Genomic DNA, 15,819 nt, shown 5'->3' on the forward strand with positions numbered 1-15,819 from the left:
GGCCTGAGCATTGCTGTAGCCTGGCCTGGACCCCAGCTCACTTGCAGCCTTGGCTCTCCCCTCCCTGCTAGATACAGCCTAGGAGCCCCATGTTGGATTTTCAGAAAGGTGAGAATCACCTTTGGGCCTTCTGTAGAAATAGCCCCAGCTCAGGTCTAGCCTCCCGCCTTTTTACCCCTAATGCTTAGCTTGGCGGAGCCCTGCCTACTTCCTTGCCTGGCATCCCTGGGCACGGCAGGCTCTCCAAGGGCAGGGACCATGGCTTGTTCACCGGATAAGCTCCTTCTGTGAACACTCACTGCCTCTCCATTTCCCAACCTCACCTTCTCCAGGGCTGGCTCTGTTTCCGACTCCAGCACTAGGCCAGCTCAGGGCTCTTCCTTGGTTCTGGGGCTCCAAGCCAAATTGGTCCTCTCTCATCCTTCTACCTGGACACCTGAGCTCCTATGTTGGCTGCTGTGGGTGGGAACCCACAACCCTTTGGTTCTTTCTGGAACAGAAAGGGAGAGAGATCTCCAGTAAGCACTGCCCTCCTCTGGAGTCCCTGAACATGTATACGACCTCCATAGAGCTGTCCACAGAGACGGGGGCCACACTCAGGCTCAGGCAAAGGGAGATGTAAGCCCGGCCTGAGTTCCCCCATGCTGGAGGCAGACTGCTCACTGGATGTGCCCACCCCCCCGTGTGGTGGCTGGCCAGGGGTGGGGTGGGTATGAGGTACAGGTCGGTCTGCAGCAGGTAGGAGCCATAGGGGGACTGAAGGAAGTTACATGTGCCCTCCACTAAGGACTGGACAGTCCCCAGAACCAGGCCCCTTCCGACCTGGCATGCTCAGCTGCTGGTCAGGAAGGGGAGGACTGAGACCTCCAGGCCTGAGCTCCTCACCCCTGCCTGGCCTCTTCTCTCTGTTGATTGCCTCAGGGGAAGACAAACAACCTGGATGGACCACGACTTGGCTCCTTCTCCTCCAGAGATGCAGTCGCACGGAGCTCCAGGCCCGGGAACCTCCTTCTCCCATAGCCATGTGCTGGGGCACCCTACCCGCCCCTCGAGACTCCCTGGAGGAGGGTCCCCCCTCACCCCCGTCCTCAGGAAGACCATCCATTTGGATACCTTCCCCCAAAGCCATATCCCACAGACCTCCAGTCGGCTGGGCCTTGGAGCCAGGACCCGGAGTGTGCCCCCACAGGAGATGGGCATTGCTCTGGGGGCTTCCTTGAGCCCCCTGCCCACCAGCAGCCTTGTACCCAGGAAGCTCAGCTCCATCTCCTTGACTCTCCGTCAGAACATCCAGGCACGGTCCCTGGATCGCCCACTTTCTCACTGGGAAGAGTTGCCTACCCCAGGAAAGAAGGCTGCTCCCCATGAAGGAGAGAGGGTGTCCTCGCCAGGCTCACCACCTGTGACCCTAGTGCCAGGGGGCAGGGTCCACTCTGAGGGCCCAGGGAACCCAGGTCTGACCAAATCCAGCAGGATGCTTGCCACGGAGAAGCCCCTGGTGAGTTCCTACCTGGCCTTACCTTTCCAATCGCGGTTAGCCCAGAGTGCACCAGTCCTTGCAGAGCCAGGCTCGGTAGGCCAGGGGCACCTTGTCTCAGTGACTGACCACACGCCTACCAGAGCTTCTCCAGGAAAAGGCAAGCCCCGGGCCAGGGGGATCCCCAGACCCCGGGGGCGTCTCCAAAGGGCCAACGCGGCTGTGAATCTGACTGCTATGGATACAAGGACAGACACAGCCAGACATTTAGCCACAATGGCCACCGAGAGACCTAGCTTGGCTATCAATTTAGCCACACCAAACACATCTGGACCGGACACAGGCACAGAGTTCCCTGCTGTGGATATCAAGCTGGGCACAGCCAGAGACTTATCTTCGGTAGGGACAGTCAAGTCAGGCAAAACCACGAACTTGGCTACAGCAGGCACAATCAAGCCAGGCACAGCCATGAATCTGACTACAGTAGGGACAACCAAGCCAGGGATGGTCATGGATTTGATAGCCTCAGACCCAGACAAGCTGGGCAAAGCCATGGCTACAAGAAGCACAGCCAACCCAGATATGACCACAAAGGGCACAGCCATGGATTCGGCAACATCAGACCCAGTCAAGCTGGACACAATCACAGCTACAGTGGGCACCACTAGGTTGGAAACAGCCATGGCTTTGGCTAGAGTAAACAGAGCCAAGCGGGGCACGGCTATGAATTCTCTTGCTTTGGACACAAGTAGGATGGGTACAGCTCTGGGTTCAGTTGTGCCAGTAACCCCAGACCCAGCCACTGGGAAGACCACACTGGGGAGTGTTAATAACCTAACCATATCAGACGTTGCTACATGCCTGCTAATGCCAGTCAGATCCACAGACCCAGCCCTAGACCACACTAACGCGGCCACGGACGGAGCCACAGAGCCTGCCTCCCTGGACCTGGCCACAGAATCCAAAGGTAAATGCAGAAACTTGGTTGGGGATGGACTAGGCTGCCGGCGGAGGCGGAAGTGGGTGAGCTTGGAGATGGATCATGCTTGCATGGGTTGGGAAAGGGAGGAAGGACTCTAAGGTCACAGTTGAATGGGTTGGGAGAAGAGGAAATAGGGGTTGTAGGGCCAGACATAGGGACTGTACCCTGAGCTGGGTTATAACCTGCCAGTCTGAGGTCAGGCTGAGGGAAACTATCAGAAAGAAGGTTTTGGCCAGGTGTGGTGGCTCATACCTGTAATCCCAGCACTCTGGGAGGCTGAGATGGGAGGACTGCTTGAGGGCAGGACTTCAAGACCAGCCTGAGCAACATGGTGAGACTATCTCTATAAAAATTAAAAAATAAGGCTTGGGCACAGTGGCTTACACCTGTAATCCCAACACTTTGGAAGGCCAAGGTGGGCGGATCACTTGAGGTCAGGAGTTCAAGACCAGCCTGGCCAACATGGTGATACCTTGTCTGCACTAAAAATGCAAAAATTAGCCAGGTGTGGTGGCACATGCCTATAGTCCCAGCTACTTGGAAGGCTGAGGCACGAGAAGCATTTGAACCTGGCAGGCGGAGGCTGCAGTGAGCCAAGATCATGCCACTGCACTCCAGCCTAGTGACAGAGTAAGACTCTGTCTCAAAAAATAAAATAAGATAAAATAAAATAAAAAATTAGCAGAGTGGGGTGGCATGCATCTGTGGTCCCAGCTACTGGGGAGGCTGAGGTGGGAGGATTGCTTGAGCCCAGGAGGTTGAGGCTGCAGTGAGCCATGATTGTGCCACTGCACTCTAGCCGCCTGGGTGACAGAGCAAGACCTTGTCTCAAAAAAAAAAAAAAAAAAAAAAAAAAGAAGAAGAAAAAGGAAAAGAAAGGTTAACAGGGGTAACTTGTGGAGGAGCAATTATGGTGAGTCCTCCTTTTAGCATCTCCTGGGGTTGTTTCTTTGTTCCCTGAGGAGGTGGAATAATCTGGTGATCAATAGGTGTGTCCAGCTTTAAAAGCAGTGGCTCACAGCTGTAATCCCAGCACTTTGGGAGGCTGAGGCGGGTGGATCACGAGGTCAGGAGTTCAAGACTAGCCTGGCCAAGGTGATGAAACCCCATCTCTACTAAAAATACAAAAAATTAGCCAGGTGTGGCCAGGCACAGTGGCTCACACCTGTAATCCCAGCACTTTGGGAGGCTGAGACGGGCAGATCACGAGGTCAGGAGATCGAGACCCTCCTGGCTAACACAGTGAAACCTGGTCTCTACTAAAAAATACAAAAAATTAGCTGGGTGTGGTGGTGGCTGCCTGTAGTCCCAGCTACTCGGGAGCCTGAGGCAGGAGAATGGCGGGAACCCGGGAGGCGGAGCTTTCAGTGAGCCTAGATGGCGCCACTGCACTCCAGCCTGGGCGACAGAGCGAGACTCCGTCTCAAAAAAAAAAAAAAAAAAAAATTAGCTAGGTGTGTAGGCTGAGGCAGAGAATTGCTTGAACCTGGGAGGTGGAGGTTGCAGTGAGCTGAGATTGTGCCACTGTACTCCAGCCTGGGCAACGGAGTCTTAAAGCAAAACAAAACAAAACAAAAGCAAGCCTCCTACCTCCTATGTGAAAATACTGACTAGCACTTTAGGAAGTTGTGATTTGTCTAATAGGTAGTCTCTGCAGCCTCCTCTGGATGTGAGATAATGACCTCACCTGAGACTTTCCAAATCCATTTAAACTCAGCCTTTTAGGAAGTATCTGCTGCTTAAAAGGTGCCTTACCTGGATGTCTTTTTCTTGGTCCCCCACCCCCAGCCCTTTAATCCTGAAAGGTAAGTTGGAGCCGTGTACATATGGAAGTCCTACACAGAACTCTAAATAGGTCAACACAAGGGCTGGACATTCATTTGGTCTTAGAAAGCCTGTGACATGCCTAAAGTCACACCAAAGCTGGCTGGTGGCAGTAAGCTGACTGGAATCCAGATTGTTGAAATTTCTACTTTGGGCAGCCTCATTTCCAACATTTCAAGGGCTCAGAGTTTCTGGGTCTGGAAAGGTGCCTCGAAGGCATCCAGTCTAACGCCTGAATTGAGTCTTTAGATTGTCAGACCCCTTTCCCTCCACTCCGCACACTCAGTCTGGACACCTCACCTAAACTCTGGTCTTCACTTCTCCCTACCAGACCTCAGCTCTCCCTCCTTCTGCAGCCCAGCCCTGTCTCCTGAAGTGCAGATGTGGGCAGCCAGCAGCTAGCTGGTTTATCTACCACACATCCCGGATGTCTCCCGGACATGTCCAGAGGTAGCCCTTTTCTTCCTGAACTGACTCCTGCCTCCCTGATCTCACTCTCTCAGCTGTAGGCATCGCCTAACCTTCTATCAGGTGCCTAGAAACCTGGGTATCCTCTTCTTCCTCATCTCTCTCTTGCCATCTCATCCAGTCTATTTCCCACCTTGTTGATTTACCTCTTCAGTACTCAACTATCTGGCTGGCTGTCCTCTCCTCTCCATCCTTCTGCCCCTGTGAGGCCACCTCCCACCCACTGGCTTGTTCCCTGTCCACACACAACTGCTGCAACGACTCACATATTGAATGGCAGCACTTTTGGCTTAATATTCGTCAGTGACTCACCATTACCTTCCATTAAAGTCCAGCTTCCAAAGCTGCGTGTGGACTTCTCCAGCCTCTTATTTAGCTCTGCACACCTGTCTGGAATTTTCTCTGCTTCAGTGACACCAAGGACTCTGGGCTGTCTACCAGCACCAGGCAGCTCTCACCTCTGGGCCCCCTCACCTCCGCTGTCTTCTCTTTGCAGAATGCCTCTCCCTTTCCATTCTTCCCTTCCACTCCCATTTGCCTTTCCATCTGGCCCTCATCTCCTCCAAGAAGTCTTCCAAGCCCCCTCTCCCCAGGTTGCCCACCTGCCTGCACCCTCAGTCCCCTGTGTGCACCCCAGCGCCTGCATTAGGACATTCCATCTTCCCGTTCCCTCCACTAGACCCAGAACCTTCAAGGGGAGGGATGGTTGTCCTCACCCCTGTGCTCCCAGGGCCTGGCAATATGCTGTCCATTAGTATCCACTGAATGCATGACATTTTTTTCTAATGGGCAAATTGAGGCTCAGGGAAGTTCCTGGCTGGTTTAAGATTATTGGTTCATCATCCCGGAGCAGGGCCTGGAACCCGGGCCCCTGACTCAGGGCTCTACAGGCACCCGCGCAACACCCCAGCCCCCGCGTGACTCACGCGCGCTCACGGCCGCCCGCAGTTGCCACTGGTCCCCTGCTCCCACCGCCCCTCCCTGCCGCAGCCTAGCGGGTAAGGGGCCGGGAGCGGATCCAGGGGGACAGATGGGACTGGGGCGCAGGCACCTTTCCGGCCCGGGCACCTGGAGCCCGCGGGTGCGGCTCCTGGGCCGCCCGCAGCCTGGACCCGGGGCCCGTTCCCGCGTGCGGGCGCGGGCGCCGCGGGAAGGGGAGGGGCCCTCGGCGGGGCCGACGGGCGCGCGGTCACGTGGTGTGGGTGGCAGCGGCGGCGGCTGGCGGCAGCGGCAACGGTGCGCGCGGACAGGGGCGGCGCGGCGCCGAGCGAGCCGAGGCGAGGTCCCGGGCGGGTGCGGCGGCGCGGGGCGCAGGGGCGGCGCGGCGCGGCGGGGCTGCGGGCCGGGCGGGTGGGAGGACAGCGCGAAGGGGCGAGGCCCGGCTGCAGGGGCCGCTCGGCCCGGGGGAGCCCGCGCCCCGCTCAGCCTTGCAGCCCCGCGCCCGGAGCATCTCCCTGGAGGAACGGAGACAAAGGAGGATTCATGTCCAAAGGTAGGGCGGCCGGCCGGGCCACCAGCACCCGCCAGGAGGAGGCTGCGGCCCGGACCAGTGCGGCCGGAGGCGCTCCCGGGGGAGGGTTTCCGCGCCGAGGAGCCCACGCGCCGTGACAGATGCACGGACACACGCACACACGGTGGCACCCACCTCGAGGGAGACAGTCTCGCAGAGGGGCAGACACAGGACGCGGGGAGACGCAGGGACCCACAGACACGCAAGCAGGGACCCCGATGCGCACAGAAAGCCCCACGCTGGAGTACACCAAGACACGCACACACACACACACCACGCACAGGTGCCAGGGTCATGCCAGCCGGATGAGAGACCTGTTCACTGATACATACGTCCCCTCTCCCCCAACCCCCACAGGCACACGCTGAGACAGGCACCAGCTGGTGGTCTCCAAGGGAACCCGTTGGCCTCTGGAGGACTGGGATGGGGGAAGGGGTGTCCCAGGGCCCTCCACTCCTGCGAATGGGAAAGGACCGAGAGAGCTTTCGGTGATTCCTTTTCCCAGAGCCTAGGGCTGGAGCTGGGGTGGGCTGGAATTGCCTCTGTCGGGGGTGGTGGGGTCTTGAAGGCTGCTAGGGGCTGAGGAAGATCCCCCTTCAGGCTGGAAGGAAGAGGGGGGCCTGCACTAAGCAGGTGCTATTTTGGAAAGGTCCCCTCCCCCAGCTGCCACCTTCCCACAGAGGGGTGGGGTCCCTGGGCCAGACAAAGCCAAAACCATTCATTTGCCCGTAAAAGGAAGTGCCAGGGTCTTTGCTTAGCATGGGAATGGAGGGGCTGTTTCTGTGGGGGACTTGGCTGCGCCCAGTCAGGTGGATAGTGCCTCTCCCTGGAGCACTGATGGGGCAAGTAGCTTCTGTCAGAGGGTGCTGCAGGCAGATCCCCCTTCTCCAGGGGCCCTGGGAGAGCCAGGAGCTGAGGGGGGCCCCAAGGACTGTCTAGCCAGGATGGCAGACTTGAGCTGCACCCTGCTGTGAGCCCGACCTGAGCTCTTCCCCATCCTTGGGGAGCCCCCCCTCCAATCCTTGTTGCAGAGGAGGGAGGAGGTCTCAACAATTCTACTCTCTTGACTGTGGCCAAGACAACAGCCATTGCTCACTGAGGGTCAGCTGCTCTGCACGGGGAGAAGCATCTGAGGGAAGAGAAAGGTGATGTCTCTGATACCTGCCTCACTCTGAAGCTCTCATTCACTCATCATTCATTCATTCATTTATTGAGGAGTGCGTGTGGTATGCTAGGTAGACTGGGGCACAGAGATCAATAAGACATGGCCCTGCCCTCAAGAAGAGTAAGAACTAGTATGTATTTGTGCCAGATAATTTACATCCTTCATTCTATATAACCTTCATAGCAACCCAGCAAGGTAGGTTCTATCTCCAGTTTTCTGAGCAGAGAATGAGGCTCACAAGGGTCACCCAGCCAGGATTCAAGCCTGGGTCACCTGCCCAGCTGAGGTTGGCATGGTGGGATCAGGGGAGCTGTAGGGGCAGAGGATGGAGCTACAGAATCCAGCTCCAGAGCAGCATTGGTTCTGTGCCCCAGAGGTCTTTTTTTTTTTTTTTTTTGAGACGGAGTCTCGCTCTGTCACCCAGGCTGGAGTGCAGTGGCCGGATCTCAGCTCACTGCAAGCTCCGCCTCCCGGGTTCACGCCATTCTCCTGCCTCAGCCTCCCGAGTAGCTGGGACTACAAGCGCCCGCCACCTCGCCCGGCTAGTTTTTTGTATTTTTTAGTAGAGACGGGGTTTCATCGTGTTCACCAGGATGGTCTCCTCGATCTCCTGACCTCGTGATCTGCCCGTCTTGGCCTCCCAAAGTGCTGGGATTACAGGCTTGAGCCACCGCGCCTGGCCCCAGAGGTCTTTGTTTATTTGTCAGGCACCCTTACCAGCCAGTGGGTACTTGAGGGCAACAACCTTGTCTGGGGTACATAAGTGTCCTTGGAATTTAGCCTAGGGCTTGGCTGGTGTAGACCCCCATTTGACAGCATAGGAAATGGCCTGCATGGGATGGAATGAATGAATGAATGAATGTGATGAGTACCAGAATACCTGCAGCGGGTACAGAAGAGGGCCATTCACACCAGATGGCAAAGCAGAGGCTTTCCTGGGAGTAGCAGTGGGGCTGAATGCTGGAGGAGGAGGAGGAGGAGGAGGAGGAGGAGGAGGAGGAGGGAGCCAGGGGTTGGAGGGGGAACAGGATCTTCCAGCAAAGCTTGTGGCACTGTGACCTGCACATATTTTCTGTACTTGGGGCTGATGGGTGGCTTGTTAGAATGTGACTGGCATGTCATTGGCATGTGGTGGGGAGGCTGACTTGGCAGCAGGCACTCTGTACAGTGCACACAATGGGTGCTCATGTGTGCTTGCTGGAGGGAATGAAAGTGAGGTCTACCAGGTCCTGGTCCTGCAGCGGGCCTGTGGTAGCCCCTAGACGCTGCTTGGGAGTCTGGTAGGACCCTCTCTCCATCAGGGTCTATCTTTTGGGAGTGCTCCTTTAGGATGCTGCAGTTGACAGGCCAGGGCTCAGCAGGCCATGGTGAGAACAAACACTTTATAGGAATCTTTACACAACCTCTCATAGTAAATACAAGGCATACTTTCCAAGTACCTAAAATGGGGATAAGATCACCCCCCGCCAAAACCACGTGGCTCTATCTTATAACACAGGTTGAGACCAAATGGGCTCAGCTGCAGAGGCATAAGGGGCAATGGAAAGGCCCAGCTTGTGTGAGCAGCTGGGCAGGAAAAATGGGGCATTGGTCCCAGTGCAGGTGTGCTGAGTGGGGCCTGTGAGCCACGTGCAAGAGTGGAGGAGCAGGGCCAGGCTGCTGAGAGTCAGCTGCTGCAGGGCTGAGCCAATCTTGCTGCCGTGTGGAGCTGCCTGGCTGGGAACAGCTTCCTGGGAAGCAAGAGAGAGCCATGCCAGGCCCTGGGGAGGTCCTGAGGCTTTGGCAGATTTGGCTGTGCCTGGGAGTGACAGAAGAAAGGACAGATTCCCATTGGGAGAGAGGGTCTTGCCAGTACCAGTGGAAGGACCAGGTGGAGAGAGATGAGAGTAGACTCCTGGCTGGGTTTAGGGGCGGGAAGGGAACACTCCTGTCCCCTCTCCCTCTCCTCCATCTGCTGCTCCATCAGGCCTCCCTGTAAGGTTGAGACTCTGCAGGGTGTTAGTCATGAAACATAGGATTCTAGAACGGCAGAGCTGGAAGGTGTCCTCAAGAGCACATGGAGTCCAATAACCATGCTTGTGTAACTGGCATCTGGGGACACCTTCCTTTAACCAATGCTTTCACATGTACTGTTTCATTTCCCCTACAGACCTGGAAGGGGCTGGGGCAAAAGGGTCTGGGACCTATTGCTCAGTGCCTCTTCTTTTTTTTTGAGACAGCGTTCCACTCTTTCTCCCAGGCTAGAGTGCAGTGGCACAATCCCGGCTCACTGCAACTCCATCTTCCAATTTCAAGCAATTCTCCTGCCTTAGCCTCCCCGGTAGCTAGGATTACAGGCGTCCGCCACCATGCCCAGCTAATTTTTGTATTTTTAATAGAGATGGGGTTTCACTATGTTGATCAGGCTGGTCTTGAACTCCTGACCTCATGATCCGCCTGCCTCAGCCTCCCAAAGTGCTGGGATTACAGGCGTGAGCCACTGCGCCCGGCCATTGCTCAGTGCTTCTAAGCATTAAGTCTCATGAATGCTCACCACAGTCTTAGTGATGATCCTACCATTTTATAGAGGGGGATGCAGGCTCATAGTGGGGAGGTGGTCTTCCCAAGTCCACAAAGCTGAGAAGTAGCAGAGCCAGGCTCTTTCCACTTCACCCCACACCCCAATTGTATGGATGGGGAAATGGAACTGCTCTATTCTAGAACCTGCCCTGGTGGCCAGTGGCCTGATAAGGAAACCCAAAAATTTCTCCTGTGTGTGAACACACCCATGATCCACTAAACCCAGGGAGATGTTTGCCCTTCTTCACTAGGGAGGGGCTGGTTCCTCAGCCTCCTCTTTCATCCGCCATCCACCACTCCAAGAGCACACTATGTCATCTTAGGCAAGTGATGCCCTCATCTGGTTCTCATCCCCTCCCCACTGGTCCCACAGATTCAGAACAATGACTGGGAGGGTGTCTGGGCTCCTCCAGGCACAGACCCCCCTACTCTGCAGTGGTGCTCATGGTACAGAGAGGACATCGAGGCTGGGAGACGAGAGTGATGGCCACTTTTCAGAGAAGGGTAGCCCTGTTTGCTTCTAAAAGATGAAGCAGCCGAGGTCAGTGACAGTTAATAGATGTTAGTGCAAGATCCTAAAACGTCTTTGCCCTTTATTCAGGGAGGGAGGCACAACTCAGGTCTGAATAACCCCACACATTTCGTAGACCAGCGGTTCTCAGCGAGGGCAATGGTGCCTCCCAGGGGACATTTGGTACCGTCTGGAAACATTTTGTGTTGTCACAACCTGGGGGACTACTAAGGTCAGGGGTGCCACTAATCATCTTGTAATGCACGTGACAGCCTCCCACGATAAAGAATTACTCAAATGTCATTAGTGCCAAGATGGGGAAGCCCCTGGGTTAGACGCACAGATGTGGGCTTCAGAGCGTGAGGTACATTTGAAAGTGCCCAGCAACCAGAGAACCTGGCACTGGCCCAGATTTTGCCTCTGACCTGCTCTGTGCTCTTAGTTGAGTTCTTTCTCCTCCAGGTCTCAGTCTCTTTGTCTATGAAATGAGGGACCTGGACTGGATGATATTAAGATCCTTTCCAGGCTCAACTTTGTATGATTCTGTAGCAAGAGAAAAATACCATGGTTTCCATGTGACTTCTGTTGTCCTCCTGATCACCCCTTTGACCTCTCCCACCTTGGCTCTGCAGGGCTCCCAGAGACCAGGACGGACGCAGCCATGTCAGAGCTGGTGCCTGAGCCCAGGCCTAAGCCAGCGGTGCCCATGAAGCCCGTGAGCATCAACTCCAACCTGCTGGGCTACATCGGCATTGACACCATCATCGAGCAGATGCGCAAGAAGACCATGAAGACCGGTTTCGACTTCAACATCATGGTCGTCGGTACGGAAGGCTGGGGGACCGCTGCAGGCCTGGTGGCGGGCAGCACCAAGGATCCCATTTCTTTCCTCCGAATGGCTGTGAACCTGGCTCTTCTAAGATGAGCTGTTTATAGAAGGGAGAATTTCACCATGCTGATCACAAAGGCCTGACCCCTGTCTCCCCTTAAGACTAGCTGACCCAGGGGTAGGAGCTTCGGGTGGATGCCAGGCCAGCCCCATCACCAGCTGGGTGTACACAGGCAGCCCCTTCACCACTCTGAGCCTGCTTTCGGGTTTGTGACATGAGAGAATCAGCAATGTCCTTCCTTAGCTCTAAGATGTGGTGGGAGGATTGGATGAAGGGTGGTCTTATTTCTACTCTTTTGTAGTGCTTTAAAACTTTGAGAGAAGGCCGGGCGTGGTGGCTCACGCCTATAATCCCAGCACTTTGGGAGGCTAAGGCGGGCAGATCACCTGAGGTCGGGAGTTCAAGACCAGCCTGACCAACATGGAGAAATCTCATCTGTACTAAAAATACAAAATCAGCCAGGTGTGATGGTGCATGCCTGTAATCCCAGCTACTTGGGAGACTGAAGCAGGAGAATTATTTGAACCCGGGAGGTGGAGGTTGCGGTGAGCCGAGATCGCACTATTGCACTCCAGCCTGGGCAACAAGAGTGAAACTCTGTCTCCAAAAAAAAAAAACAACCAAAAAACAAAAAAAATTTGAGAGAATTTCCAGGGATTTGGTTACTGAGTAGTGTCACTGCGTCACAGAATGTAAGAGTAGGAAGGGGCGGCCAGGCGCTGTGGCTCAAGCCTGTAATCCCAGCACTTTGGGAGGCTGAGACAGGTGGATCACGAGGTCAGGAGATCGAGACCATCCTGGCTAACACGGTGAAACCCCGTCTCTACTAAAAAATACAAAAAACTAGCCAGTCGAGGTGGCGGGTGCCTGTAGTCCCAGCTACTCGGGAGGCTGAGGCAGGAGAATGGCGTAAACCTGGGAGGCGGAGCTTGCAGTGAGCTGAGATCTGGTCACTGCACTCCAGCCTGGGCGACAGAGCGAGACTCCGTCTCAAATAAATAGATAAATAAATAAATAAATAAATAAATAAATAAATAAAAGAGTAGGAAGGGGCTGGGTGTGGTGGCTCACGCCTATAATTCCAGCACTTTGGGATGCTGAGGTGGGTGGATCACCTGAGGACAGGACTTTGAGACTAGCCTGACCAACATGGTGAAACCCTGTCTCTATTAAAAATACAAAAAATTTAGCTGGGCATGATGGCACACGCTTGTAATCCCAGCTACTCAGGAGGCTGAGGCAGGAGAATCACTTGAAGCCCAGAGGCGGAGGTTGCAGTGAGCCAAGACCACGCCATTGGACTCCAGCCTGGGCAATAAGAGTGAAACTCTGTCTCAAAAAAAAAAAAAAAAAAAAAGTAGGAAAGGACCTCTGCCCCATCTGGGTGAGATGTTCAGTCAGTGCTGAAAAAGGAATCTGACGTCATCCTTCTGTACTGTTCCTCTTTCGTTCCCCAATCAGTCATCCAGTCCTGTCCATTTTACCTCATAAATACCTCTTACGTCTGCCCACTTCTCTCCTCTCTCCTGCTGACACCCTATACTGAGCTAGGTCTCTCACCTGGCTTGCCGTGGCCACCTGACTCTGTGCTGTCAAAGTGCTGACCTGCAGCAAGATAAGCTCAGCTGGGGCTTGGGCCAGAGTATAAATCATCTGGAAAATCTTGCTATAAAAAACCTCCGCTAAGCTAAACAGTGTGCTCAGTGACAAGGTAGATTTCTCTCCTGAGGCAGACTTCTTCTCTCAAGAACTGGTAGCAAATGGTTCAGGGACCCTGGCAGCTGGGCCACTATGGGCCACACTCGGAGTGGCACCAACCCTCCTAGCTCTCTGTCTCCTTTCCTCTCCAATCCCTTGTCCACCAGTGACCAAATAATCTTCCCACCTTGCAAAACTTATCAAGTCAGGTCGGGTGTGGTGGCTCAAGCCTGTAATCCCAGCACTTTGGGAGGCCGAGACAGGCGGATCACGAGGTTAGGCGATCGAGACCATCCTGGCTAACACGGTGAAACCCCGTCTCTACTAAAAAATACAAAAAATCTAGCTGGGCGAGGTGGCGGGCGCCTATAGTCCCAGCTACTTGGGAGGCTGAGGCAGGAGAATGGCGTAAACCCGGGAGGCGGAGCTTGCAGTGAGCTGAGATCCCGCCACTGCACTCCAGCCTGGGCGACAGAGCCAGCCCCGCTCCAAAAAAAAAAAAAAAAAAAAAAACTTATCAAGTCACCCAACTTACTTAAAACTCTGTAATAACTCTCCTTTAACCTCAGGATAAGCTTAAACTCCTAGACTGCCCTGATGCTACCTCTCCAACTCATCTCTGACCACTTCCCATCTAGCATTCTACTCCTCACTCATAAGAGGCAGTGCTCCTCCATGTGCCACGCAATCTCCTACCCTAGAGCTTTTGCGTCTGCTGTTCCCTCTGGCTAGAACTCATGACTCTTTTGAAATCAACCTTCCGGTTTCAGCTTAGTTGCATTTCTCCAGAAGTCTTCCTTAGTCCCAGAGAGACTGGGTTGGATTCCCTTGGCAATGCTGCTTCAATACCCTGCGGTTATTCTCTTTCATACTGGTTATTGCAACATACTATAATTGTCTGCTTATGTTTTGGTCTCTCTCACACTAAACAGCTCCTTGAGGGTAAGGATGATGTTTTGTTCACCATAGTACCTCCAAATTTTAGGACAACACTTGGCACCTAAGAATAATGAATGAACGAATGCTCTTAGAAAACATCTCAGAGCAAGCATGGCAAATCCAAGACCCGTGAGCCACTTCTCTCCCCAGTGGTGCGCATGGCAGACTGCTAGTCAGTCATGGCATGTGTTCAGTGCTGAGGCCAGAGGTAGCCTTTTTAACATAATGATCTAGGTGGCTACTACCAAATAATCAGCAGGAATGAGAAATGCACCTTATTTACCATCCCTGGTCTTGTCCAATTTCCTCTCTCCTCACCATCTTATCAGTAAAGAAACCAAGGCATGACTAATCCAAAGGCATTCAGGGAAAACAATGCAGGCAGGTGTGGAACTCTAGGCCCTTGTCCCCCAGCATGGTTGTTTTTCTAATATAATCACAAGAATGCACTAGCCCAGTATTTCTTAGATCTTACTGTCTATAGGACTCTTCTGGAAGCCCAGTTAAAATGCAGATTCGGAATCATAGGTCTGGGGTGGGGCCTGAGACTCTGCATTTCCTACTAGTGTCCAGACAATGCCAAGGCTGCTTGTCAATTGCAAGTCTTTCTTGTGGGATTCTTGTACATGTTGAAGTTTGAGAAGCACCAGTGGGTTTCTTTCTTTTGAAATAGAGTCTCGCTGTGTTGCCCAGGCTGGAGTACAGTTGCATGATCCCGGCTCACTACAACCTCCACCTCGTGAGTTCAAATGATCCTCAGCCTCCTGAGTAGCTGGGACTACAGGCATGTGCCATCATGCCTGGCTAATTTTTGTATTTTTAGTGAATACAGGGTTTTGCCATGTTGGCCAGGCTGGTCACGAATTCCTGGCCTCAAGTGATCTGCCAGCCTCGGCCTTCCAAAGTGCTGGGATTACAGGCATGAGATACTGCGCCTGGCCTGATCAGTCTCTCTCTGTCGCCCAGGCTGGAGTGCAGTGGTGCGATCTCGGCTCACTGCCAGCTCCACCTCCCAGGTTCATGCCATTCTCCTGCCTCAGCCTCCCGAGTAGCTGGGATCATAGGCGCCTGCCACCACACCCGGCTAATTTTTTGTATTTTTTTTAGAAGAGACAGGGTTTCACCATGTTAGCCTGGATGGACTTGATCTGCCCCTGACCTTGTGATCCACCCGCCTCGGCCTCCCAAAGTGCTGGGATTACAGGCATGAACCACTGCACCTGGCCTGACCAGTGACTTTCAAATGCTCTGTAGCTGTGAAACTTTTCCTTGAAATGAAATCTTTTGCAGATATGCATCTGGAAAACAGGTGAAAGGGAGCCATAGCGAAGGAAGTGGAGGCAGAGGCCCTGCCTGCCCAGCCTCCTCCTCCTCTCACAGTGCCCTCTCTGACATGTATCTTCACAGGACACTAAGGCTTCTGGGAGCACAATCTAAAAACCACTACACTAGAATGAAGAGTGGATATAGAGACAAGATGTTCTTTGGGTTCGAGTTCCTGGTCTTGCATGTATTAGTTTATGTTGCTCTGCACATATTTTGTTAGAAGAGGATTCATCTCCCTAGGACCATCTCAACTGAGGATAAAGATAGTTCTGCTTCAGGATCCACAGGGCTGATACAAAGATTTGTCTAACAAACGTGAAGGTACAATATGCACTGTGGGCCGGGCGCGGTGGCTCAAGCCTGTAATCCCAGCACTTTGGGAGGCCGAGACGGGTGGATCACGAGGTCAGGAGTTCGAGACCATCCTGGCTAACACGGTGAAACCCCATCTCTACTAAAAATACAAAAAA

The 15,819-nt window shown here is 54.0% G+C and overlaps 2 protein-coding genes across 7 annotated transcripts in view; one reads left to right on the forward strand and one right to left on the reverse strand.

Annotated features, from left to right (window-relative positions):
- The window catches only part of PMM1 (phosphomannomutase 1), a 63,672-nt gene that overhangs the window by 44,780 nt on the left and 3,073 nt on the right, over positions 1-15,819 (reverse strand). The gene's annotated exons all lie outside the window — the stretch shown is intronic.
- The window catches only part of SEPTIN3 (septin 3), a 429,247-nt gene that overhangs the window by 1,644 nt on the left and 411,784 nt on the right, over positions 1-15,819 (forward strand). For 2 of the 6 annotated variants that reach the window (XM_031934573.1, XM_031934574.1), the window contains exons 2-3: positions 922-2,444; positions 11,129-11,320. In XM_031934573.1, the coding sequence (XP_031790433.1) occupies positions 941-2,444; positions 11,129-11,320 (1,696 nt within the window). In that variant the 5' untranslated portion in view covers positions 922-940. Of the gene's footprint in view, positions 1-921; positions 2,445-5,947; positions 6,244-6,265; positions 7,407-9,942; positions 10,527-11,128; positions 11,321-15,819 lie in introns of those variants that run through there. The other 4 variants (XM_031934575.1, XM_031934576.1, XM_031934578.1 and 1 more) reach the window with 4 other exon arrangements.

The sequence above is a fragment of the Piliocolobus tephrosceles genome, chromosome 19 (assembly GCF_002776525.5).
Source record: "Piliocolobus tephrosceles isolate RC106 chromosome 19, ASM277652v3, whole genome shotgun sequence".
Classification (NCBI taxonomy): Eukaryota; Metazoa; Chordata; class Mammalia; order Primates; family Cercopithecidae; genus Piliocolobus; species Piliocolobus tephrosceles.